The 27,399-nt window shown below is 39.0% G+C and overlaps 2 protein-coding genes across 10 annotated transcripts; one reads left to right on the top strand and one right to left on the bottom strand.

Moving 5' to 3' along the window:
* Positions 1 to 17: 17 nt before the first annotated feature.
* On the bottom strand, positions 18 to 20,681 carry kdm2ba (lysine (K)-specific demethylase 2Ba). Of its 9 annotated transcripts, none has more exons than XM_079636647.1 (12): positions 20,501 to 20,681; positions 19,718 to 19,786; positions 18,554 to 18,604; positions 9,466 to 9,732; positions 8,852 to 8,995; positions 8,488 to 8,574; positions 7,692 to 8,000; positions 6,600 to 7,606; positions 5,367 to 5,530; positions 5,120 to 5,281; positions 4,789 to 5,007; positions 18 to 1,205 (listed from the first exon to the last, which is right to left on the bottom strand). In XM_079636647.1, exons 3-12 carry the CDS (start codon positions 18,560 to 18,562, stop codon positions 1,015 to 1,017), a joined length of 2,559 nt encoding a protein of 852 aa, XP_079492773.1. In that variant the 5' UTR covers positions 18,563 to 18,604; positions 19,718 to 19,786; positions 20,501 to 20,681; the 3' UTR covers positions 18 to 1,014. The 9 variants fall into 9 exon arrangements, with proteins under 9 accessions (XP_079492773.1, XP_079492770.1, XP_079492774.1 ...); XM_079636644.1 differs by having other exon boundaries at positions 7,692 to 8,009; positions 20,501 to 20,638; XM_079636648.1 differs by lacking the exon at positions 20,501 to 20,681 and adding an exon at positions 19,980 to 20,066 and having other exon boundaries at positions 19,718 to 19,857.
* orai1a (ORAI calcium release-activated calcium modulator 1a) lies at positions 19,857 to 27,399 on the top strand. The gene is made up of 2 exons (XM_079636654.1): positions 19,857 to 20,071; positions 23,191 to 27,399. Exons 1-2 carry the CDS (start codon positions 19,958 to 19,960, stop codon positions 23,734 to 23,736), a joined length of 660 nt encoding a protein of 219 aa, XP_079492780.1. The 5' UTR covers positions 19,857 to 19,957; the 3' UTR covers positions 23,737 to 27,399.

Raw genomic sequence — 27,399 nt, 5'->3', positions numbered from 1 at the left:
ACACCATTAAAATCATCTGTCATCATAACAGTTACCATTTTACAATAATAATCACTGTGGAAGGAATAAAAATCACATGATGACTCAGACAAATACTGCATGGAGGTTCAGCGAAAGTCTTTGTTGACCTCATGGGGTAAAAATGCAGGAAAACCTGATATGTTGAACAAAACAAATGACTTGCTAACAAGATTAAATAATCAGCAATTTGTTTGGTCTAACACTTGTAGAGCTGTGCTCTACACAGGCATAGCTATGAAATATAGCCTACCGATCGCTGAAGGCTTGCCGGTTACAACTGTAAAACAACAGATGGAATATGGCACTGGTTTATAAATAGACCTCATAATAACAAATTACACTTCTTTACCTGTTTGAGATAAGAACAGCAAGTACTTGAAATTCAAAGCAGTCAAAACTCATGACTGAAAAATGCTGATCAGACTGGAACATTCCAATACTGATTACATAAAATGGACAGAGATATTTAAAAATTCCATTATATTAAAAAACAAAATAAAACACAAAACATATATCCAGGACTGAACCAAATATAGCACAGAAATCTGAACTGATACATCTTTTGTACAAAAAATTGTTTGGAGGGTTTTGAATAATGTACAATCATGCTTACTCTCTTATTGATTAAGTGTGTGTAGTATCCAGTGAGTACGTGGATGTTGTGTGTATATATACCCATTGCTACACCACCATTTAAATACAATATCCTGGTAATAACACATAAATCTCCTCTTAAAGATTAACAGAATTTGAATAATAAAGTCCATCATCATTAGAATACACCATTCAGAATAGGAGCAGAATTATGTGCCTTTAAGTACAATATGTCAGCTCTTCTCTCCGGTTTGAAAGGAAGATGACCAAACGCTTTGTCCACATACGTGTTGCAGTGCTTTTTTTTTTTTAAGAGTGCGAATCCAGTTTCAGTCCGAACACATGAGTGCACCTGATACATGGTATCATTTTAGACTGGTGTTCATTTCCTCCCAGACACTAGGGGGTGCTGTGTAGTTTTTGGAGCAGTTTATCCTCTTGCAGTTTGAAGGGAACGATGACCGACATCTCAGCAATGAAGCGCTCACATGCCTGTCGGCTCACCTGCTTGCAAAATCGCAGGTCAATGCGGCAGATGCTTCCGCAGCGTTTGAAGTAACTCAATGACTGATCAGTGACCCTGTTGCACACTAAAGAGAGAATTCAGAAAGAAAAGATCAGTAATCAGTGAGGGGGAATTAAGAGTTTTACAGCATTAGACTACCCTGGAAATCCAGAGTTCTCGTGAGAGCAAAAGTAGAATTTGCTCAGCGAGTTAGGCCGTGTCCACCAAAGCGTTTTTTTCACGCAGCTGCCGTGTTTTTTCAATTGTTTTCAATGGGAGCGCCGCGTTTTTAAAACTCCATGAGCGTAACGAGGCGCTGAGCGTCTTTTTCATGCTGAAGCGCTGAGCGTTCGCCGTTTTTTACAGGTCGCCGAGAGTTGAAGAACGTTCAACTTTGGGTAAAACGTCGCGCTCATCACGGTCACTTTTTACCCAACCGACCAATCACAGTGAAGGAGGGGCGGGACTAATTCCACACCGACCAACGGATATTCTGTATCATAGCAATGAAGCGTCTCAACTGAAAAAAAAAACTGCGCTGCCAAAACGCTCTCAAGCGCACATAGCTCGGCGTTTTCAGCGGAGCGCCTAGTGTTTTCAGCTGGCTAAAAACGCTTTGGTGGACACACGGCCTTACTTTGGTGTCGAGTAATGATGCTCATTAAATATGTCCTTGTATCTGAGCTGCACCAATCACATTTGAAACGGCTTTGGGCACTACAATTAAAGATTTAGACTTGCCTTTTTTCTCTAAAAGAGGAACAGAAGACGCTCGAATCGTTCTTTTCCGTCGCTCTGGATACGTCACCACGTGTATTGTTGTGATTGGTTGTAGAGTTAGCCAATTGCGTGCAGTGAGATTTTCAAATGCATGCTTGGTGGCGCCCAAGGGCGTAGGTTTGATTTTGAGATTGGTGGGGACATCCCCAGAAGCGGAGGAATCAGGAAATGAATAGGATTATGTATTAAGGTTTTTAGTCTATATTGACCTTAACAATACGTTAATTCATTAATTCTGTAATGTTACAGGTAACTAATAAAGACAAGGAGGCAGTTTAACAGAGATTTAACTTTACTCCGTTTGTAGTGCAATGCAATACTGTCTTGTTCCTTGCTTCTTGAAGAAACCAAACACATGTCTGTATCTTTCATTAAAGGGATATAGTTCACCCAAAAATGAAAATCATTTACTCACCCTCAAACTGATTGAAAAATCCTGTATGAATTTCTTTCTTCTGCTGAACACAAAAGATTATATTTTGAAGAATGTTGATAACCATACAGTTGATGGACCCCATTGACTTCCATAGAAAGAAAAAAAAAATTCAATGGAAGTCAATGGTTACCATCAACGGTTTGGTTACCGACATTCTTCAAAATATCATCTTTTGTTTTCAGCAGACAAAAGAAACTGGTTTGAAACAACTTGAGAGTGAGTAAATGATGACAGAATTTTAATTTTTAACTAAGTGAACTATCCCTTTAACAGAAATGAACTCTTAGCACTTTTGTTTCACATCAATACTGTCCAGTTTGTCCTGTTGGACATGGCACACAGCAATACTGTCAAGCGTCACTTGTGACCATTGCTCTGAGCCATGTTTTCAGTGTCCTAAGAGCACTTAAACTTCTTTCAAAGACTGGGATGATTTGTTAAAACAGGCCTCTCATTTCAACAAGACCAAGCCTTCAACAGACCAAGCAATGTTATTTTTTCATGTTTTTATGGGGACTTTCCATAGACAAAGATTTTTATACTGTACAAAGTGTGTATTCTACCCCCCTAGACTAACCTTACCTATCACAAAAAACTTTCAGCATTTTTACATTTTCAAAAAACATCACTGTCTGATTTATAAGCGTTTTTCCCCAAGAACAAAAAAAATCCCCACATGGACAAGGATTTTGGATATTGCCATCTTTGTGGGGAGACTTTGTCCTTATAATGTAGGGTTGCACACATTCTCTCTCACAAACGATTATGTGTGCCACTTATCCCGCGATTATCATACAGTAGGCTATATAAGTGAATATTTGACGCGATTTGCCCGTATACTTGAGCAACTGTTGATTTCTCCCTCGCTTACAAAGTTTTGCGAGCCTATGTTTCCTTCGGATGAGTTTTGCCAACTAAATCTAGCTACAGCCTCTCACGAGTTAGAAAGAAAAATCACAAAGCCAATCAGTTTAGCGATGTGCGTTTAGGAGGCGGGACTCGGATCTATAAACCGTTTGTGTAATTGGCCATTTTTTTCAAGTACGTACGCTCTTGTAAGAGATTTTAATCTAAATTAGATGTTTCCTGGTTAAATAAAATAAGTAATACATAAAATCCACAAGACCCAACCAGACAACAGTGGTTATATATATAAAATATATTACATTTTTTATCTAAATTATTGCTAGGGACAAATCAGTGTCACTGGATTTTGGTAGGGACAAAAGCGTCCCTACTAAATTCTTTCAGATTTAGGTCTGGATTTCCAAGCTAGCATTAGACTCCTAAGGTCCTAAGTAAACCAATGCAACTCCTGTGGTACACAGGTTTAACATTTAAGTAATTTTTTTTTCATAGGTCACCACACAGTTATGCATTTTTCACTGAAATAGTGCTGGTGCCTGGGGATCTCACTTTGAACAGGCCCACAAATCTTATGAGCCAAATGACGTAACCTGCCCACATTGGGCGCTTCCTGAGTTGACAGCTTCACTGATTAAAATGAAAGAATTGTTTGTGTCAGACTATCAGTGTAGCAAGACTGAGTTGTTGTTTTGGAAACTTTAAGTGATGGCTGCATTTTCTTGCCTGCGAGCTGCTAATGTTTTTGGTTCGAGACCAGTTCACAACCAATGCGACAATCATCAGGGGCCAGTTGCAAAAATATTACTTTATGGTTTCTATGATATTTGTATGAAAACCAGTAGCCTAAATGCATTATTAAATAATGTAATTATATTCCATTAGTCCTTTAATACATTGTCTACATTAATAATATAATACAATTCAATATGTATATCCCACATTTCATGGTGCAGTTAATATTAGGCTAACGTTACATCCGTGGTAAATTATGGGACTTTGTAGACGGAAAAGCTTCTGACTGTATCGATGCGCACAGTGTTTCTCCTGTTCGTCAGCGCGGTTCATCTCCCTTTAAACTGGTTTAAATCACCGAGACATTTGTGTCCTTCGCTGAATTCAAGCGCTTCTCACTGGATCTCGTGACAGACACCGACCAGAGTAAACGCGTCTGCTCTAGTGAGCTCGCGCTGCGCTCCCGTTTGGACTTTGAGCCGAGCGGATAAACGGTCCGTGTGGCGCGCGGTTCAAATGAGTTTCGTTCCGCTTTTGCCGCATAAACATTATCGAACATTTATCGAACTCGTGATATCGTTTTATCGAGAAAAATTATATTGCGATAATTATCGTTATCGTTTTATCGCCCAGCCCTATGTTGGAGCAGTGTGAATTAGCCTTAGGGGAACAATAAGACGCCAAATTATCTTTGGTGGAAACAACAGTTCAAGATTGGACACTGGTCCAGCTCTGGCACCAGCACTGTGTTGGTGAAAAAGGGATATTAACTTGTGAATATTAAGAGTTTGAAAGCATGTGTTATAGTATTACAAATTGGATTTGTAACTAAATAATTAAACCGTGTAATTACCAGAAAGGTTGACATCGGTTAGGGAGTCTCTAGTGGTGGTCCCTGCAGCAGTCAGCAGGTTTACTGACTGGTCATTGATATGGTTGCAGTAACTCAAGTCCAGACGGGAGAGTAGAGGCATATTTTTAATTATGAGACGCAGAGAGCAGTCCGTGATGTCCAAACCAGCCAGACGCAGGTCAGTAACATTCCGTAGTTTGCTGCGTGTGTCCATCTGACCTGTTAGAGAAAGCCAAATTAGAGAATATGCCATCTGATTAAGTCACTGTATTGTATGAATTTGATCTGGGTCTTGGGTATGCGGATATCGATCTTAAGTGTTGTATAATACCTGGTCTGTTGTCAGTCGGAGGGGATAGTAGGTCCCTCATCTGGGGGTCTTTGAGCCCCTCCACCCACTGCAGATCTAGAGTACGCAGTAGAGGACAGCTGGATGTGCAGAGAGCCGAAACGGCCACCCATGAACAGCCCGATAGGAGGAGCACCCTCAGTCCTGTTTCCAAACACACAAGCATTTAGTGATAGATGCACAGATTTGGATGACGTGGATCTACATACTTGCTCACATGAACACTGACCTGGTAGTCGGTTAATAAGCCAGCTTAATTGCTTCTTGGAGATGTTGGTCCAGCTCAAGTCCAAAGTGATGGGCTGTCTGCGAATTATCCCACTCAGCATGAGTGGTGTGATGGACTTACAACGCTTCAAATCGATATGAGTCCACAATCTCTTGTCACAACACCTAAACGGATAAATAAAAAGATGTTAATTAAAACCACAAATCCATAGCGCTAAAAGTGACCAACTATAATATGTCATTGTAATAATTGTACATAGGACCTGTCCCCAAATGGTACTTCCAATTCTCATGGCCTTTGCTTGCACATGTCTGTTAAGTCCATGAGATTGCAGGGCAGGGGTGTACAATCCTAGCCTGGTCCTACCAGACTCTCGTACATTTAATTTGTACAGAGAGTCTGGCTACTTCCCATTGACAAGCATTAACTTCCTTGAAGGCAGGTACTCTGTTGAAATTTAAAACTATTGGATCTGCCATAACCAATTGCTACAACTCAAACTAGCGCACGACCTCAACGTCATCGTTCTCAGCCACTCCCTCTGTTCGCTGATTGGACCGGTAAAAATTGGCCGGAGAAAACCCGCGAATATACCGCAAACCCAGACGACGTACTAGTAAAATATAGCGGAAGTACGTAGGAGGGCGGAGCCAGGCCAGTACAATCCTGCTGTTGAAGGGCCATTTTCCTGCAAAGTTTAGCTTCAGTCTTCTCCAAAACAGCTGCCTGGAAGTTTTTGGAATACCTGAAGATCTTGAGTAGATGGTTGAGGTGCGTTTAATGAGGGTTGAAGGTAAACTCTGCAGGAAGGTGACCCTCCGTAAGAAGAAATGGACACCCCTGCTGTAGGCCGTCCTATTTGTCATTTCATGGTTGAAATGGGATTTTACTATGGTCTGCTACCCCAGTATTTCTCAATTTCTGTTCCTAAAGGCACAGTATTTCTGTTCCTAAAGGCACAACAACAGTACATATTTTGGATGTCTCCATTATGTGATCCATGCATTTCTTAGAGTCTTGGAGCTGATGAGTTGAAACAGGTGTTTGAATAGGAAGAGTTCGAAAATGTGTTCTGTTGGTGAGCCACTAGGAATAGAGTTGGGATACACTGTAAACTAAACTTTCCTTGCAACATTATGTCACCAAATTGTAAACTAATTGAGAAGGACCGGAAGAGTTGAGGGTGACATTTGGGACAGGACCAGAGATAAGAAATCTTTAGGTTTTTCTTACCAGCGATTCCATGTCCTGCACACGCGCATGCACACACAAAGTTCACGATGGCTCAAGTGACTGAAGATAGCCAACCACGCTTCTCTGGGAGCAATGTGATTACGCCCATCAGCTAGTGGTAGCCTATCAGGTGGAGGGCAAATTGGAGGTGGCCGGATCACATGCCGCTCCATCTGAACACACTTGGGAGGGGAACGTGCAGGAAGTGGTCTGACTGTAGGTGAACTGCGGTTCAAGCCAAGTGGGGTGATTTGAGGAGGGTAGAAGTGCCGCAGCTCCCAAGACGTCCCGTTCATCTCCCTTGCTCGTAAGTGTGGTCGCTCCCCTCCTCCCTCTCCGCCTGCTCCCCTTTCTACTCCTCCACCTCCTCCTCCTACATTCCCTGTAGTCCCGTTACGTAAGCCTCTCTTTGGTTCCTCGTTCTCGCTGTCCTCAGGTTCACTCTTGAGTGGCTGCTGGTTCTCATTGGCCAGTGAATGCTCTGTGCGACGGATCTCCATGTTAAGCTGCTTGCTGAGTTCTGCGCTAAGCTGGCGGTTAGGGGGCTTGCGCCGGTGTCGCCTCGCCCGAGGACGTGGTGCCTTTTCTTGCGTCTCACTGCCTTCACTGCTCGGCCCTGCCCTTGGGGAGCTGCACCGCGATGCGTCACTCTCAAGCGATAAAGAATGGTTCTTCGGTGCAGGGCTGCTGTCCCTGCCTTGTTTGCCATTACTCTCATCCTCCTCTTCCTCGTCATCTTCGTCTTTGTCTTCTTCTTGGTCTTCTTCTTTCTTTAGGGTGTTAAACTCTTTTAGGGATCTGAAAGGTGAATCTCTCTCCTCCCGTCTCTCTTCTTCATGCATTTCCTCTTTTCTTACTGTGCTGTAGTCTTTCTTAAATGAACGACGAGGCAGTTCTCGCTTCTCCTGCCTCTCTTCCTCCTCATCAGAGTTGTCTTCCTCCTCTTCTGTTCTCATGTGAGAGAGTTTGGGAATCAAAGGCTCTTCAGACCTCCAGGGTTTCTTCGGCTAAAAAATGTGTCAACAAAGTTACTAAATGAAAATCTACAGCAGATTTGTTTATGCAAATAATGCTTGTCTGTGTAAATGTTACCTTCTTTTTAGAACTAGCCTCCTCTTCCTCTTCATCGTCGTCAAATAACTTCCTCTTTTTCCTCAAGAAGTTGGGAACATCGGATCGTGGTCTTGGCAGGCCACTGGGGGTCAAGAGTGGGGGTAGACGTGAGGGCAGATCCTCAGTCTTCAGCCTGGGAGTTTCCTCCCTCTCACTCTTTCTTTTGATGGATGCTGCACCTGTCAATGTCTGGTCCCCTTCCTCTCTACCGTCACGACCTGCTTTTTGCTCCCTCAGCAGGGACCCTGGCAGGTTGGATGCGTACTTAAAGCCTGGGCCCCTTTTTTGCTTGCAGGCCAAAGAGTGGCAAGAAAATACAAAAGACAACTTTATACCTTATGATTATTATAAACTGTTCAACAAGCATGAATTGGCATGATATATGACATTTCCTATTTAATTGCTAAAACATTCCAGAGTTTACATTGAGGGAAAGAGCTTGACAACCTGTCAGTTACTTAACGGATAAAATGATCACAACACGACTATTTGCATTTTATTTGCATCTAGATCTGGTTTGACAGTTTGCTTATGGCCTTGTCATTTGAGTGATGCTTAATGCGTTTCGTAAGAAACTAAAACAGGAACTAAATATGTGAGGCAACAAGTTCAAAAAGTAGGAAATGAGTGAAAAAAAAGTGACAAAAACATATCACTGCATACCACAACTCATAATAAAAGGACTTTGATAAACACACAAAGATTTAAAAAAAAATATTGGAATCTCAACTTTTATACTACCAAACCACTGTACTGGTGTTCCCCAAATACTCACTTTTCCAGTTTTCCCAGCATAATTGCATTTGGGACATTCCCAGCAGTTAGGGAGCTCATCATTTACTACCCCAGCTGCATCCTTCACCTGTATAGGCAAGATACCAAACTTAGAGCAGAAGAGATGTCTAAGAACATTTATGAAGACACACTTTAGCCAAGTAATGTGAATACATTACACCCCCACACACTAAAGGGGAACTAAAGGGTGTTAAAAACAGAGCCACCCACTAACATGCACACCGTCTAATCTCTTCCTTCCTTTTGTGCCCACGCAAAACAAAAGAGCACAGTATACACTGCAATCCATTTACTTTAGAACAGTTCTTAAGTCAGTGGTTAGGTTAGGGTTCGGTCAGTCTGACCTTGAGGCAGTTTGGGTGGACAATCTCGTTGCAGATAGAGCACTCCATGAGCATGGCGTTAAATTTTTCATCTTCCTCATCAAGTGTGTCCTCTTTACCGGCTTCACCACACACCACACACACTGCTGTGTGCGGCAACACAGGCTGTGGAACCACATGCCAACACATTAACATCCAGAATATCAACATCAACATGAATTTAATAAAATAACACACGCCTATTAGGGTAAACACATTTTAAGGTGATGGTTAGTAAAATTAAACTGACTATTCAACTGGATTACAGTTAACTTAATTTGGTTGTAAAGTTCAGGCATACCTTCTGGATCTCAGTTTGATGAATGACTAAACGTCTGTAAAATCTGCCAGTTCTTCATACATTTGCTCTATGAAGTAAGTGAAGGTGAATTCTGAAGGAATTCCAATTCCTTAATTTCAATGAAATTAAGATAAACAGCCCTGAGGTCTGGCTAAAGCCTCACAAAGACTGTTCCTACATCATATTGAGTCTAAAAATGGGTGTCTCTCAATTAAGGAATTCTGAAACGGGGTTGTGATTTAATGCATTACATTTGGTTCATGAATCATCTGTTGGTTTGAATTTATTTTCTTACCGCTATACATTGTCTCATAATGCAAGACTGTTTCATTCGACCAGGTCCTCCAAACTTCTTCATGTCCTTACAGAAGTGACACTCTCCACATTCCGTCCGCACACATGCCTCGCACTTCCGACATCGTGTGCGCCTGCGGCGAGCTCCAGAGGAGGTTCGATTGGATGGCAGCTTGACCGCTGTAGCAGTGGATGAAGATGTGGTTGCTGCTGGAGTTGTTGCTGTTGATGCAGCCATTTTAGGCTTGGGTCTGTTAGGTAGCCGTTGCTAGAAGAAAAAAAAAGAATGAAAATTAAACTATAAAGTAGAAGACACCCATGTAGAAGACCTGCTTCCCATAAAATACTAAAATAAGGTCCAGCTCCAGTCCAAAGGCTAATTTGAGGCCTAAAACAGAAGAATCTCCTACATGTTTTTAAAAGTACAATCTGACAATTTTGATGATTCTTTTATTTAGTGTATTGTTTTACATTTGCATTTCAAACTTGCCATTGTATGTGTACATTTTAAGACACCTGCGAGCAGGGGTGAAATTGGTTCAGAATTGGTTCTATATGAGGTTTGATAGTAAACACCTCATTTTGCTGTATTGTTGGATGCTAATAGGCCAAGTTGGCTGTTGGTTTAATGTCGCTAATAAAACTAGCAAGACAAATGCATAGCTGAAGCCCACATGGTCTCCTTTATACCATTTGCTTGACGAAAATATATAAAAAAATGGCGCAGGCACCTGGTTCAAATGTGATTAGCTCACTGGTAGAAATACTTGAGTATCACAGGTGCTCTTCTGTAACGACTTCATTCTGCACATTATACAGCTCTCCATTGTTTCAAAGCTCTTTCCAGTTCCTCTTGTTTTCCCACCCACCATCCCTGAATGAATCTACTGCACTATGCGCTATATGCTTCAAATCAAAATAATCTATGTTCATATCCTTTATTCTTCCACCCTTAATAGCTTTCAAATGTTGGAAATCTCGTTTATCATCACTTCTTACTCGACTGTGCATCTCTGTTGAATTGCATATGCAGCTCAGCTATTGAAATATAACCCTTTTAAAAATGTCATTATGCTGCTCTGTTATTTGGATCACTGTTTGATTCCTCTCTAATGTAGTAATAAGCAGCAGAAATGGTGGATTCCAGCAAATTTGTTCTGGTTACAGAGGAGATCGTGTGCAATAGTACTTTGGACACGTAATAATATTTAAAATACTACGTAGTTGCAAATACAGAAACCAAAGTTCGGGACTCTGGTCTAGCATTACTGTATATTAATCTCTGACTCACTGAGTCATATAGTGCAATCGCTACAATTTCTATAAATGAAATTGCCAACGCCAAATCAAGATAAAATTGTATTGACAGATAGCCTTGTATAACATACAGGATATAATATACTGAAAAAATGGCATTAGGTCAACATTTACATTTTCTTGGCGAGTAAATTATGTTGCATAGTAATGTGATTTAATCTTAATTTACATTACATTCAGCAGATGCTTTTATCCAAAGTGACTGACAATCCAATTGCAGATTTAGCAAAGGGTTCATGCAGTGTTTTTTTAAAGGAGAAAAGGGATTTGCACTGGTACCCGGTGCTACAGATGCATATGTGTGAGAACAATTTGTTCTTTATTACGTCAAGCTTGCATTTTTCTTTCCCACTGTACAGCATCTTGCTTAACGTTACTGATATTAGCATCATCATCATCATCCTCTCTAAAATAATCCTAATATCAGCTTTCTCCTTTAAACAGTGTCATTGTCTTGCCTCCTCAGCTCAGATAATAAATACATTACAACACAAGCACAAAACTGCAGTGCAGTACTGGAAGTCTGTCCTTCTGCAATGTAACCATAGCAACACAGCAGTTCTTGCTGACTGGTGGAGTGAAGGAATACTTCTATTCAACATTTAATTGGCTCAGAAGGGGGAAGTGGTTGGCGATTGGGTTTAACGTCATTTTTTTATGATTTCGTTTCCAGTTGCATTTCATCTGAGATATTTCCTCTGAGGGACTAAATAGAAGCACTGTAAAACTGAAATACGAAGATCAATGGTGTTATATTCATCTTAATGGGATGTTTTAGACATTGAAAGCAAATACTGCAGTAGAGGTATTCCTGCCATTGCAAAACCCTGTCTTCTTCCATACGACACCATTTCCTTCACACCAAAACAACTAGAACACAACCATTCCCTGGCACTATGTTTCATCACAACAGATTCAGGGAACTGCAGAGCGGGACAGTCTGCGGACTATAAGAATGCTTACTATAGAGCACAACAGTGTTTTTGTGCTTTGGAGTGATACATCACAGCTGTGACCTCTATTCCTGCTGTCCGAGTGTGGAACCCAATATGAAAGATAGTCATTTCAAAAAGAATGCTGTATCGCAGCCAGTATTCATCAGCTGTCCAGAGGATACACATGTATGAGGATCTAAGACGTAATCTCTCCCTCAAACAAATGACTGTTTGGACTGATCCTAGATTAGACACCAGCTCATTCAGATGTTCTCCAGTTACTCTTCCATTATACGTTGCAACATCAATGGGTGTGAACTTTAGATCCATCTACATCGATACCTCTGAGCCCAGCAAAATACATGAATAAACAAATACCACAGACTGTACTTTCTGAGGAGCCTCATTTCTTTTAATGTCTTCTGAAGGCTGGTTGTAATATTCCACCAATCAATAGTCTTCAATCTATGATCTGATATTGGTTCTTGAATTAATCATTCCGTCACAATGGTCTACACCTAAGGACATAATGTTTCCTCCTCAAGGCTCTTCATTCCTGTCAGCATGCAATTCACCTAGACATGTTTTTTTTCCAAACTGAGTCCACCCATAATTATTCTCCATTTTGGAGAATCCACAAGCATCATCTGTTGCGGTGGCATTCAAGCCCTCATCGGAAGGTCCCATTTATGAGTTTGGAAATAATAATTACACTGTGAGGTCCATTCAAGTGATTTTATTTAATATATATGTGCTGCCACAAAGAATGATGGGAAATGAAGTTTGGTCACACATTGTGACTTGAATGCATCACAAACAAACACGCTATTCACCTAAAACACTCATTCATGTTGTAGATGAGAACAACCACACATCATCCCATGTACACATCAATGTAAGCATAATTACAGTGTGTGTGAATTTGTTTATAGGCATGGGAGAGAGTTTATGTCTAATTCTTGGCAATTTATAATGCCCATGCCATGGCACAAGTCAAAGGACCCAAATGACATAAGGCCTCATTGCAACCAGTGATCTTGCAGAATAGTGAAAACTACCGCCTCTGCACAACAGTGAGGACCAAGTCAATGAAAACATGTTGAACTTTGTTGAGGTGCTCTGTTGAAGAAACTAATATTTGAAGATCAAAGCACTGTGCAATTTGTGTAAATCAGTCTAATCTATTAAAGCTTTAAGGTGCGGTCACATTTACCGGTGTTTAGCCAATTTTCTAAGAAATTCAGTAATTTCAAGAGGAATCCATTTGATCAGGAATTTCGTATGAGGCCGAAAGATTTCCCCATGCAGATTTCGTAATGGGTTCAAGTTGGTCAGGTGGATTCACTATGTTGACCGACAGAAAGTTGCTAGGTTTGAAAGCGACTTCTGAGTGAAATGTACTTACTACATCACTTCACTAATAGACCTAAATTTCACACCTTTTGACCAAAAAGAGTCTTAGCAAAAGTATCATTTGACTTCGACTACCCAAGATGAACCCAGACAGGGGGCCCAAGAGCAGCCAGGCCTCCCCCCATTGTCCCCCCCCAAAAAACACACACTTTGCTCCTCCCCTCCCCCAGTCTTCAACAGCCAAAGAAACTGTTTTAAAGATTCAAGAACCAGTTATACATCACAACAGGGATTAGGCGATTTGAAATGCACACATTGTTAGTAAGCACACGTGGCCTACTTGGTTCAGTGATATCCATATATGTGCATGCTACCTCACACCAAAATATATGTTTATATGTGTTCTATATGACTGTTATCTATACTGATTATGACAATATATATAATATATATATAGACTGTTGCACAAATCATCATGTAATGTTCACCTATGTGTATCTAATTATTTTTTAACCTTTCAAATGGGTGCAAAAGAAAAACAGTTTCCTAGTCTGGATTTTGTCTGCACTTAAAAACAACAAACCAAGCATGATGTTCCATTTCCTAGAAAACAGTTTGAGCAGCAATGCATCATGGGAAGGGAACTTAAGGGCAACACATGTCCAGTCATGCTGCTGCTTAGAGGAACTTTAGTCTTCCTTTATTACAGGTTTCACTCCCTAAGAACCCTGCACATGTGTGAAAGTCAGAGTACATCACAACCCAAAAAGTCAACCATCTACAACATTTCAGTTCTCCCAACCAAACAAATGAGACGAACCAGTAAAAACCACATCCAAACACAAAGGTAAAGTAAAAGGAACATGCTTTTTTCCTTAAAGCAAGTCTTTCTGAAGGAAGCATGCATGTGTCAAACCAATCAAAACTGATAGCTGAAGCTCAATGGAGACAAACAATAAGACAGAGGCTCAGTGGTGATACCACTCTTCTCTATTGTATGTGTTTTCTTTCATGTCGCATGGAAACCTCTCCAGTCTTATTACTACACGTTTAGTAATCCACAGTCCTACACTGTCCTATTACTAACTGTTTCAAGGAGAGAGAAGAAAGATGGTAAGGAAGGTGAAGAAAAAACATGCCTTGTTTAAAATGTGGGCATGGTGCTACAAGGAAGGGAACCTGAGAAGGCAGCTAATTGTTTGTGTGTATGTGGAGAAAGAGAGAGAGTGTGCTGACCTGTTCGGCTGTGTCCGAGTCGTAATCCTCATCGTCGGCGCTCAGTGACATGGCCATGGCTGCCTGATCTCATAGCCAGCCAGACAAACAGAAAATAGACATGGCTACCACAACCCCCCCAATCACAGTCGCCCTCCGTCTCCTCACCCGATTTCCTTTCTCTATTCCTCTTCCTCTTCCTCTAACCTTCCCCAATGTCTCGCTCCTGTTTCTCTCCCTCTCTTTTCCTGTCTGGAACAAGCAGCTGCACAGGCACACACCAGCCTGCTATCTCATGCATATGCACCAGAAAAAGAAGACGGGGGAGAGAGGGCCTCGACTCAGCCAATCACAGACCACCTGGCGTCCAGTTACAGGCTTGCCTACAAAGAGCACACATTGTACTGTGTGGGTCTGGGTGGGAGATTGAGGGGGGGAGGGGCGGCACTGCTGCACACAAAAGGACTACTGACATAACCATGCGAGAGCAAGGTCTCGCTCTGCGAGTGATTCAGAGGGTCTGATGTTGTCTTCCTCTTACAAATACAGGAAGTTATCGGTTAACTTGGGTTTGATTGCTTCGGTCTAATGTGTTGCTTGCCTTTCTGCAACCATCAGTGCACGAAAGTCTTATGCAGCAGTGAAACATGGTGGGGTGCTCATTTGAATGACAATGGTCAAATACATCATATTTAAGGGCCTCTGTTTAATTTAGGAAATCTCAAATAAGTCTGATTTAAGGAAGTGGGCTTTGTTTGGATCAGTCCATGCAACCCAATCTGCTGAATGGCAGATTTGGGCATCCTCATTTGGGTAGATGTTGTTTTAACTAAATAAGTTTTTTATTCATTAAATGTTAAGACTGAACTCACCAGAACAACCTGTTCAACATCTTGCATCTATTCAGAAATTCTCAAAGATGAAAAACAATAAGATGTCACACAGATGCTAGTATAATGTAAATCTAAAAGTTCAGTTTTTATAATAAAAGGTTCCATATATATATATATATATAAATAAAAACATCAGACATTATAGGAGAGGTCGGGGCTAGTTGTCACACAGCAAAATTGTAACATTTTAGTCATTTTGTAATGAGTTTTTGTCATAATTATTTGTATTTTAAAGATCTATTGTGTTTGTATTCACTTTTATTTATAGTTTTCATTATTTTAGTACCTCAAGTTAAACTAAATGAAAATGAGAAATGTTGCCTTGGCAGCCAACTAGTAAAAAAAAAATTTCATTTATATTTTATTTCAAAGTCCAATTACACAACAACATTTGTTTTCTTAATTCGTGTTTTTTAATCAACACCTTAATTAGAATACTTGAATTACGCCCTCCAAACTAAAATTCTAAAGACTCAATGGATGAATCAATTGAAAATAAATAATTATGGTATCATACAAACTCAACATTTTTCAATTATAAATACAAGATTGGCTAAAACAATGCTTCATTATTTTTGCATACTATATTTTTTATAATATTTTATTTCCATGATTGTTTCTCCAAACCAGTTAAACCCCACAATATATTGGGATGTGCTACCAAAGCTATTCTAAGGTTGAAGTTAGGCTGTAGGTGATGCTCGAGAAGGAAACACGATGCATTAAGAGCCGGGGGGTGAACACTTTTGAACAGGATGAAGATGTCCAAATTTTAATACTTTGTTTAAATATATATATTAGTGCTGCCCTTCGGAAGCAACAGAAGATACATGTTTCCCGGAAGACAAATTAAGTACAATTTGCCTTCAATCTTCAATTTCAAAACGTTTTCACCCAATGGCTTCACCGGCTCTCAATGCATCGTGTTTCCCTCTGGAGCATCAGTGAATGTTTGAACCTTTTTTTTAATAGTTGTGTGTTTGAGTCCCTCAATTGTCCTCAGTATGAAAAGATGGATCTCAAAATCATAGTCACTGCTGGAAAGGGTTAAAGGGCACCTATTATGGAATTTTGAAATTTACCTTTCATGTAGTGTGTAACATAGATCTAAGTGAACAAAAACATCCTGCAAAGTTTGAAATATGAAAGTGCACCGTATATAAAGTTATTGTCTTTCAAAAGTAAGAGTCGACTCTGAGTCATTTTTATGAATCGTTAGAAGACCGAAGCTTTTTCTCTGACTAGATGACGTCAACTTGTCAAGTTATTTGAATACGATACGCCCACTTATTGCGCTCCAAGGCCAGCAGGGAAACATCATGGCGACGAGACGCTGTGTTCTGAAGTGCGACTCAAAAGCCAACTTTTTTCATCTGCCCAAGGAGGAGTATTTGAAGACTAAGTGGCTACAATTCATATATACAACTATACCACAGAAGTATAGTCCGAGCCTTGTGCTTTGTTCACGCCATTTTGAAGACGATTGCTTTTTAAATGCAATCAAACTTGGATTCACGAGCCGGCTGATATTGAAGGAAGGTTCAGTTCTAAGTGTATTTGCATCAGCTTCCTCCTCCGTATCACAACCTGTAAGTGTTATTAATAATTGTTGCATTTATGTTTTATGTAGCATGCTTAATAATTATTTAGTTTGTTGTGCAAGCACCGTTTAGCTTCTAGGTCTTAAATGACAATAGTATTGAGATATGTGAAGTGTTTGTCGTTGTTTTCGGAGTTGTCTAAAGAATAGAGTAATACCTTGTAGTAACGTAACTGCATTTTTTTTTTTTTTGTAAAAACGTTATGTTTATGCATCGGGCTAATGCAAACAAAGACTGATTGTGCTTTTACTATATGAACTCTGGGCTATGCTCGCTAACATAACATTAAATTCTTTATCTTATTTTTAGTTTTTTACTACAAACTACAAAGCAGTGGACTATAATCATTATTATAACACAATTTAATTGATAAAAGCATCATTGTACTCCGTGTTAAACAATAAGTATTATCTCTGTAAACACTGCTGGGTCATCTGACCAATCAACGCAGATTAGCGTCGCGCAAAGGAGGGGTTTGGAAAAATTAGTCGTTGAACGAATCGTTTGGGAGTCGGTGAGCAAATCAGGTAAAAATAAATGCATATTATACGAAAACAAAAGTGTTTTTTGACGTTGCATGCACGTAAAACTGTTGTTGGGGACTCCCTAAACAACATTAGGAACATTTTAAATGTCATAATAGGTGCCCTTTAAATTAAAATATGCTAAATATTCAGGAAAACTAAAGAATTTGCAGGACCTGAAGGATTTTTCTGAAGAGCATTGGGCAGTTTAACTGCTCAGGACAAACAAGGGACTCAAGAACAACCATCACAACAACAAAAAATCCAATGTGGGACGTCCAGGTAACAACACACAGTATTAAGAATCAAGCGTATGTAAACTTTTGACAGGATAATTTTTTTGTCTTGTGGACTATATGTAAACATATTTTATGTCAAATATCTTAATCAGGTTAGTATTAAATAAAAATAACATGCATTTTGTATGACCCCTTATTTTGTTAAAATAATGAACATTCTGCAAGGTGTATGCACGACTAGAGGCCTACTAGCAATAGCTATAAAAATGTATGTCCAGTCAGTCGTTTCTAACTGAGGTAAACATTCAAATTTCAGAAATGAAAGAACGCAGTCAAATTTAAAATTAAACAGCCTAAATTTCATTTTGATGAAGACAATATGCTACTGCATAATATTTTATTAAATAAAGCTAATAAAAGTATCCTTCAGTGACAGTATTGCTATCTTAAACACATCACATCAACAGCCGGCAGGTCTGTAATCCTTGACACGCATATCCATTTTTCTGCATGTTATACAATAACCAACAACTACATAACGGTGCAAAAAGACGGGGACTTTGAGCGCACAATCGTTGAGGTGGTGAAAGTAACAGAAGTTCCTAAAAGACATAATTAGGCCTTTTAAAAATGTGAAAATAACTGAAGGAAATATCTATTTGCTAATTGAATTAAGCCGACTAATTTGATTCCTATTCTTTTGATTACTCTACCCAATGTTTTTAAAAAAATTCAGCACTCAGTATCGGCAAGTACCAAAAATGCAAGTATCAGTATTGGACTTCTGGAAAAAGTGGTATCGGTGCATCTTATGATGGTCTTCTTACTACAGATGCCACAGTAATGGCTATAATGCCAAATTGCACATTTTAAAAGCAGATAAGACATAAAACATAATTTTAGGATCTTCCACACAACAGCATGCAGTAAAGCTGCTATATTTTGCTGTGTATTCATAAACAGTGGTAAAAACATAAAAAATAATAAAATAAAGTGGAGGAAGAGAGATTACCTTAATCATTCATCATACAGATTCCTAATGCCATGTTCAGATTCTTGTTTTCTGTTAGAAAAACAAAATAGCAAGACAGACATTGGGTATAAGAAATAAATCTAATAATGGTGTATGTATACATATATTTCATCTTGGGACACTCATTTCAAGTAGCCAGAGGAATTTTAAGCCATTCCTCTTCCAGATCAGTGGCCAGATCACTATGTGGTGCAGGTGGAAGAAAACAATTTCTGAATTGCTCCTTCAAAACACCTCCAAGTGTTTCCATAATATTCAGATCTGGTGACTGTGCAGGCCATGGAAGATGTTCAACTTTACTTTCATGTTCATCAAACCATTCCGTCACAAGTTTTGCTGTGTGTATTTGTTGCATTATCATGCTGATAAAGGCACCACCTTCAGGGTACAATGTTTGAACCATTAGGTGCACATGGTTCTGTAGTCTTTGGCAGTGAAGCACCCATTAAGCACAGTAGGGAATGCCATGATATTGCACCAGCAGTCCGGGTGTTAAGCCCCTTTGGGGCGTCTCCACTCCTTAAATAAAACAGATGTGGGAAAGACAGTGAAGGTGGACTCATCAGAGAACAATACATTTTCAAATTGTCCACAGCCCAAGATTTGCACTGTTGGCACCAATGAAACATTTGGCATTGGCACGAGTGACTAAGGTTTGGTTAATATATATTCCTCTTTCAGACAGCTTCCTCTTGCGTCGACAGTTACTCCTGTTGGATGTGGTTTGTTCTACGTGTTGATATGCTGACATTACCCTGGATACCATAGCTCTCGATACACCACAAAGACTTGCTTTCCTGGTCAGATGACCCAGTGAGACACACAACAATTAGCCCTCTTTTGAACTCTTACAGGTCTCCCATTTTGTTGTGTGGATTGCAATATTTTATGCACAACTGTGCTATTGCTCTGCTAATTCTACCTTCACGGTCTTTTCTTACAGATCGAATGTAAAATAAGTGAGGATTGGCTACCAGATTGACCAGCTCCAACACTATATCAATATGGCCAATTGGCAGTGTTTGTTGGGGCCCCGGTCTGTGTCTGTGTGTATATACTCTCTGCAGCAACATAAAATCAATTCTAGGACATGACAGTTCAAATACAGCATGAAAAATGTTTTGGACTACAAATCCCACAAACCGTCAGCTGCGCAGTGATCGTCAGCGGTGCGTTGTGGGTAGCTCGACTTGTAGTTTCTTGTGGAGCAGGCTGTAGAACAGGGTAACTGGAGTTAGTCATCTTACAAGCCGAGTAACGTTAAATCCCATCGGGTTGAAGGGCTCCGGGAAACGCACGAAGGGTAATCAAGAAGATACAAAGGCGATATCAGATTAAAACCTAAAGTTTCATAACTCTTGAACTAACATCAAAACGCGCGCAATGAGTTCTAACGAGCACTCACTTCAAGCTTTGTCATGGAGAAAACTTTACTTGAGTCGAGCTAAACTTAAAGCGACCAGCAGAACCTCTGCCCTGCTCTCCGGCTTTGCTATGGTGAGTAAATAAAAGTCATTACTTGACACTTTGTATGTAAAGGAGAAACGTACATTACTCGGAAGCCTGGCAAGTTTTTAGGAGTTATAGCGTTGTAATATGACGCGTGACATGTCAATCACATTGATATGCAAACGACACCTGTCATTGATATAGCGTAATCAGAGGGAAGAGAGTTTAGCCTTTTACATTAGCCTTGTTAGTCTTACTTCCACATAACTCGCAAAAGTGTTAGTTGGTGGTGCCCTCAGTGGTGGGGATTTTGATTCATTCCATTGATTCGAATCTTTTGAATCAGTTGACTAAAAAGATTCATTCTCGTTCAACGATTCTGTGGCCCTTTCTGTACTTTACATCGGTATGCCAGTAGGGGGGGATGTATGTGTGCGTGTGTGTTAGGAATATTGAATCATTCACTCAATCGATTACCTGACGATCTATGAAGCATCATCCTGAACGAACCTCGTCTCACTATCGTTCAGTCCGTCTGCTGAGTCAGTCTCGCTTATTTGATCGTTTTAAGCTGTCATGAGTTCATGGAAATAATTATCTTTTAGTGCAGCTCCGAAAATCTCGTGGAAAACAGCGACTTGTTCAGCGAATGGGGCGTATTCGTTCAGCTGGCACAACCAATAAAATGTTGCTTCACAAAACGGACTCGAATGCTATTGGCTTCTGCTGTAGTCTGTCTTTGAAGGCCTGAACGCAATTGCTAAACTAAACTAAAAGCATGAGCCTGTGCATGGTAGTAAACAACAACAACGATTCGTTAATTTAATATATTTTCATTTAAAACACCAATTAATTTATAACCAAACACCCCTAAATTCAATTGACAAGGCTTTAGGCTTAACTAATTTGTTTAGTATTTTACCACTTTATTTTGGGTAATCATAGTATACAGCAAAATTACTACAGTAATTGTTACAGTAAAACAAAGAGGTCTTCATTTTCATAGGGAACTTGGTATTGACCACCAGTAATATTAAAAAAGAAGACAAAATATTAAACTTCTTACAATGTTGAGAGGAGGCGTCATATTAATAATTATAATTGTAAAGTAGTACTGTAGTAGCAATAGCATTTTGGCAACAACTGCAGTTACGGTGAATGTTTGTAAGGGCCCCAATATCTTCACTGTGACAGATTTCCGTTTACTAGAAGATCCCTTGCATAACATTACATCATGGCAACAGGAAATGTGCTTTCTTTGCAAATGAAGCGTGAAATATAACTATGGGTACTAAGTAGAAGTAGTTCTGTTATCATTTTACACAAAATTACCTTCAGTGATTGACTGCTAAACTAACTGTGCTAAATGTGGACAATTAGGCGGTATTATAAACATTACGCCATTAATTTATGTAAAGTTGTTTTGTTAAAAGCACTATACAAAGTTGGCTTGACTTGAAATTCTGTTAAATTAGTTTTTATAAGAAATTGACATTTGTGTTTTAGATGAATACAGCTGTTCCCTGATGGCATGTAGAGTTTTTCACAATACACAACAACGTTTTGCCTTAGTGCTTATATAGAAATGGTGACCCAACACAAAATGCATCCTACTAAGGTAAACTAAAATGTCCAAATATTTAATATGAGGACATGTCATGCAATGTGTTTATTCACACAGATTCATTTACAAAAAATCTGTAGAGTTTGAATGCAACACAGCCCAGCCTTTGATGTCAATGACGAAAGAAATGGGAAGCATTGTCTCTTCCCCTTTAAAAGTTGATAAGCACATTTATTTTGTTCTCATAACTACTGTTTCCCTGCTGAACAGATCCTCGATCCACCTGAGAACCAGATATGTTTTTTACCGGGAATGTGTGTGTAAAAGTGATTGGCAAAAGGTGTAATATTTTTTCAGAGGGTGATTATTGTGCTTGAGCTTATTCTCTTTTCTACAAGCGCTCAGCACAGGAAATGAACTGTAGGAGTGGCTGGAGGAAACGTCTGTCTCTTTACAGATCGGTGTAAATATATAAACATTTCATTGGTAGTTTTTTATTTAGATGTACTCACTGCACAAGAGTAGAGCACTTCTACTATAACCTGCTATTGACTTTTAGTCTTTTCATATCCGTGGCTGTGAACTTGTGCTGCCTTATTCAGGGACTTGTGGTCGTCTGTGGTGTTTCAGAAGCATGAGAAAACCAGCTAGGCCCTATTTGCAAAATTAAAATGTGTCTGCCATGCCAAATCCAGACCCAGACACATTGAAAACGTTGCATAGCATTAATGTTTTAATCTAACAATATCTGATAGCAAGGTTATTATAGTTCACTAAAACCATCAAACACACACACATATATATATTTATTTATATATACCAAACTATCTAAACTGAAATAAAAATGATAAATAAATAATAAATAAATATTTAAAACAAAAAACTAATACAAATGACAAAATCATAAACATACTAAAACCTTAACTAAAAAAACTAATTCAAAATATTAATAAAAACTATAATAGTATCTCAATGATACTAAAACAACGCTGCCATGTAATTTAATTTAGTTCTGTACTACAATAAGATTTGGTTATTTTCTTATTTCTTGATGTAGCCTATGCCAGAAATAAATCTGTCAATAGTCAATGATTCATTTAAAACAATTGGTTAAAAAAAAAAAAAAACTATAGGAAAAATTTTCAATATAATTACATAGAGTGACTTCAAAGCTGTGCATGTGGTCTCAGCTCATGTTATTATGAAAATATCAGTGCATTCGAATGCTCAGGTAAGATGACGTAAAATTAGATCAGCCTTCTGTCTGTGCGTCATGACTTCTGTGCTCGCTTTCTTCACTTTTGCTCTTATTCTCGTATTCTCGACACATTCGCTAAACTGAACAGCCAATCAGAGTTCTCTCTCTCACCGACGACCTGACGCCGATTCAACATGATTAACATCAACAAACCAGCAGAAAACACCAAAAAAACTAAGACGGCTTGGCGTCCCTGGCTTTGTTGAATGTGTTTTTTTATTGTATCTTCAACGTATTGCTGTAACGTTCTAAGCATCAATCAAACAAAACTGAATGAAGTTTTTGCTTAAACCAATTGTTGAGGTCGACTGTGATGTCTTATGTTACCGATTCGTGTGTTTTCAGGTAGCGATGGTGGAAGTGCAGTTGGAGAAGGATCACTATTACCCTCCTGGCCTATTGATTGCTTTCAGTGCCTGCACAACAGTGTTGGTGGCCGTCCACCTCTTTGCCTTGATGATCAGCACATGTATCCTGCCCAACCTGGAAGCCGTGAGCAACGTCCACAACCTCAACTCCATTAAGGAATCGCCACACGAGCGGATGCACCGTCACATCGAGCTGGCCTGGGCCTTCTCCACCGTCATAGGCACCCTTCTGTTTCTCGCAGAGGTGGTTCTTCTCTGCTGGGTGAAGTTCCTTCCTCTGAAGAATATAGACCCTCCCCCGCAAACGAACGGTACTGATATGACCCCGGGGAAAGCCGCAGCTATCGTCTCTACCGCCATCATGGTGCCCTTTGGCTTGGTGTTTATCGTTTTCGCTGTGCATTTTTACCGTTCGCTGGTCAGCCACAAGACAGAGCGGCAGGACGAGGAGTTGGAGGTTCTGGCCAAAATCACACAGATGCAGAACCAACTGGATAACAGGGGAGATGCCAATTTTCCTTAGTCTACGCACAGATGAGTCCTTGTTCTCACACCAAACACTTTCCCAAAATATGGAATGTTGTCACAAATTAATGGACACTAGATGGTGGGAATCAGGGATTCTGCAATATGTTAGTATCGCAATATTTTGATGCCTTGTGTTTTTCTTGTTAACATACCAACCTTGATACAGACGGTGAATACATTTATAACGCCACGCTATTGTAAACTGCCATCATCTGCTCGGCCACAAATAATCGTAAGAAATTCAGTTTTAAAGAAACCATTTTGTTGTACAGTTGTAGATACAAAATTCCCTGCTGCCGTTGGCTGTCTAAACATGCTGAACTTTTCATTTCGCTCTCAGCGCTTTGGATGCTTCCAGCATGGAAAGTGTCAGTCAAAAACACTTGACAGTTACTGAAAAGTAATAAACATTTAAAAATGTTTTTTTTTAACATCCTGAGTCAATAGTTAATTGAATAGTAAAACCAACATGTTTGCCAGAGCTGTTTGGTTATTACAGTTCAGTTTTCAGTTAAGCCAAATTGTTACATCCAAATGCAATGTTTTTCAGTATTATGATAATAGATTCAAAATACCAGTAATGCATATAAGTCTAAATATAAGCACACTGTGCGACAGTTAATTGAAAATGTGATTAATTGGCTCAGAGATTTACCCTGGAAGTGATTTAAAAAGGCTTTTCACATTAAGCTTAACCCCACATTATCTTGGCTCTAAAGCTAGCTTTTAACCCCAGGCAAAGGAAAGTTGTACACTTGTAGTTTAGCAGGGTTAATCAAATTAGTCAAACTGTAAAATTGTGACAGAGAATGCGACAATTGGAGTGAAGAAGAGACCGTTTCATTCTTGCCTTTTATAGCCAATACTGAGTCCGTCCAATCAATGACACTTTCACCACAAATATGCAAATAGGTTAGCCCAGGGTTTAGTCATTGTAATGAGTGAAACATTGGTTTATAGGTTTGGGTATCATTTAAATGTTTGGGATTCCAATTCTGCTTGTCGATTCCAATTCTTCGATTCGATTCTAAAAAGGTTAAAAAAAAAGAAAAAGAAAAGAAGTCAAACATTTAGATATCAAACTTACTTATTCTGTGTCTTTTTCCAAAACATTATGTTGCATCTGAATACCTTGAACAAAACTCAGGAGCATACAGGACCTTTTGCCTATAAGCCAGGGACACACCAACGTCGAGCCGCTTTTGAGCGTCGGCTGACTTAGTTTTTTCGGTGTGTTCCGCACCGTTGGCTCTAGTCGGACGTCGCCTGGTTGGCTCTGATTGGCTGTTTAGTTTAGCGAATGTGTCAGTGCACGAGAATAAGAGCAAAAGTGAAGAAAGCGAGCTCAGAAGTCATGACGCACAGACAGAAGGCTGATCTAATTTTACATCATCTTACTTGAGCATTCGAATGCACTGATATTTTCATAATAACATGAGCTGAGTGGAATAAAGAATGTGATCAGCATGATTGATTGATTGATTGATTGATTTCAAAACGGTTATTAGCAAGCGCTACTTTTTTATGGTTTATATACCAGCAGTCTTAGTTTCGATCTCCCTTTTTGAATGATGAATATAGATGAATATATCTGCTTAAATAGGCGGTTATCTCCTTTACACTCAAGCGCAGAACACACGTGTTAGTTGTCAGTCGCCTGTATTCGGTTTGGTGTGTTCAAGCACAGATTTTTTGCCCCTATGCAGGCGACAACACAGTCGGCTTTCATCAGCGCTAGTTCTTTGGCGTTTGTTTGGTGTGTCCTTATGGTTTAACAAAAACACCACAGCAAAAACAAGTACTAACTCATATAAATTTCAAACATTATTAAAGACAAGTAAACAATCAGTAATAAAATAAGAAAAAATAAACAATTTAACAATGGCACAAAAAAACGCAATAACGCAAAAAAAACTAATTTCCGGTAGGCAACAGAAAAATTAATTAAAATAAACACAAATGTTTATGTTAGATGCGATTAATCGCTATTAATCGATTCGACAGCACTATAATAGTTTTTTTTTAAATAAATAACATTAGATTAATCCTTATTAAAGTTACAAAAGTTTTTTTTGCTCTTTGGTTCAAATTAAACAGCAGCAGTTGTGTTAGGCTTCTGTCACTTTAAGACCGAATGCACAGATCCAATATACTGGTAGTGTTTTCTTGCGTTTATGAGGATATTGTGACACACAGATAATTCTGTGTGCATTTGTCCGTTCAAGCGTGCTCGCGTTTGGATGTGTGCGCAGCACAAAAAACATGCAAGTGCTGAATGTTGTTCTCTTTCGTGTATTGTTATGATTGAATGGTTACATGAAATTGCACACACAGGAATCAATAAGTGGAATCGAAATAAGCGTCTCATCAAAGTCACGATTGTTGGAAATTTGGAACCGGTCCTCGATACCAACCCTATTAATAAACCCCCAGGAATAACTTTTTACCCTGGGTAAATTATGAGCAGTGTGAAACGTGAAGATAACCCAGGATTCCATTAACCTGGGGTTTAGATTGACCCAGGGTTAATTTAAAAGTGTGAAAAGTACTTAAGATTAAAATAAAAAATACTTAAGTTTTTATTTAAAACGCAGCTTTAAAAAGTGTAATTGAAAAGATTGTATTTGTTAAATAAATGTTTTTTGTCGACCCGTTTTCCTAAAACTTGTTTCTCAAAAAAAAAAAAATGCAATTTTTGCAAATTTAGCAAACAGTGGGTTGCGGCTGGTTTTATTTAAATAAGTTATGTGCCAGGCCACATGAAAACATATTTATTTTGCTGCTGTTTAGGCGATTAAGACATTAAGACTTTTTTTTTAGGGAGCGTTTTTTTTTATCTTGCTCTTGGTTGAGGCTGCAAACAGCTCAAAATCTATATCATAAATATTGTATATTATTTTGTTTGTTCAGCATGTTTTGTTTGTGTGAATACAAATGTGGATTTTTTTTTTAAAGAGATATTTTAAAAAGCCTTTTGCTGTGAAAAGGCTATTATAAACAGAGGCTGGTATAATTTGTTTACAGATGTAGTCATTTATTAATCTTAAGAGTAATTTCAAGAGTAAAACCTTTTATAGGTTTTTGCACATCTACTGTAAAGTTATTTGGAAGATTTTTGAATATTTCAAATGATTCAGGCCACCTCCACTTGTGTGTTACATCTTATATATTTTGCTAAGTTGGTTAAGTGTCTTATTATTTTGAAATATGTACAAATGCATGTTTGATCCTTTTTTTTTTTTTTGCCCTTATGGCAAAAATTTACTATTTCTAAGAGGTACTGTTTTACTGGCAGACATTTTAGCTTCTGTGCTTTTTTTCATAGTGAAGTACTTCTGATGTAGTGTAGAAGTTATGGAGATAAAGAAAAATCAGAGCATCATATTTTTATATTTTATATAACAAATTATTTGTATCCTATAAGTGTCTGGGCTGCTCATTTTGTGAATCTGTAAAATATCCCCACTTAATGGGGGTTAAAATAAGCCTTACTTTCATATTTCATTATTTTATAAGATTCTAGAGTTTGGAGATGACTCTATTTTATTTTATTTTATGGCACTTTTCAACAATCTGCCATCATTTCACTTTTCTGTGACCTTGACAGGTATTTGTCAAATAGGAAATGAGCACTTGCCAAATAAAAATGTGTAAGGTG

Source organism: Phoxinus phoxinus (assembly GCF_949152265.1).
Source record: "Phoxinus phoxinus genome assembly, chromosome: 15".
Classification (NCBI taxonomy): Eukaryota; Metazoa; Chordata; class Actinopteri; order Cypriniformes; family Leuciscidae; genus Phoxinus; species Phoxinus phoxinus.
Note: the sequence above shows the minus strand (reverse complement) of the source record. Positions and strands in the feature narration are given on the sequence as shown.

Coding starts and splice junctions, on each gene's coding strand:
- orai1a (XM_079636654.1), top strand. CDS start 19,958: ATGAGTTCTAACGAGCACTCACTTCAAGCTTTGTCATGGAGAAAACTT. Junction 20,072..23,190: donor TGCTCTCCGGCTTTGCTATG/GTGAGTAAATAA, acceptor GTGTGTTTTCAG/GTAGCGATGGTGGAAGTGCA.
- kdm2ba (XM_079636641.1), bottom strand. CDS start 14,362: ATGGCCATGTCACTGAGCGCCGACGATGAGGATTACGACTCGGACACA. Junction 5,282..5,366: donor GCTTATTAACCGACTACCAG/GTCAGTGTTCAT, acceptor GTTTGGAAACAG/GACTGAGGGTGCTCCTCCTA. Junction 1,206..4,788: donor AACCGATGTCAACCTTTCTG/GTAATTACACGG, acceptor TTCTCTCTTTAG/TGTGCAACAGGGTCACTGAT.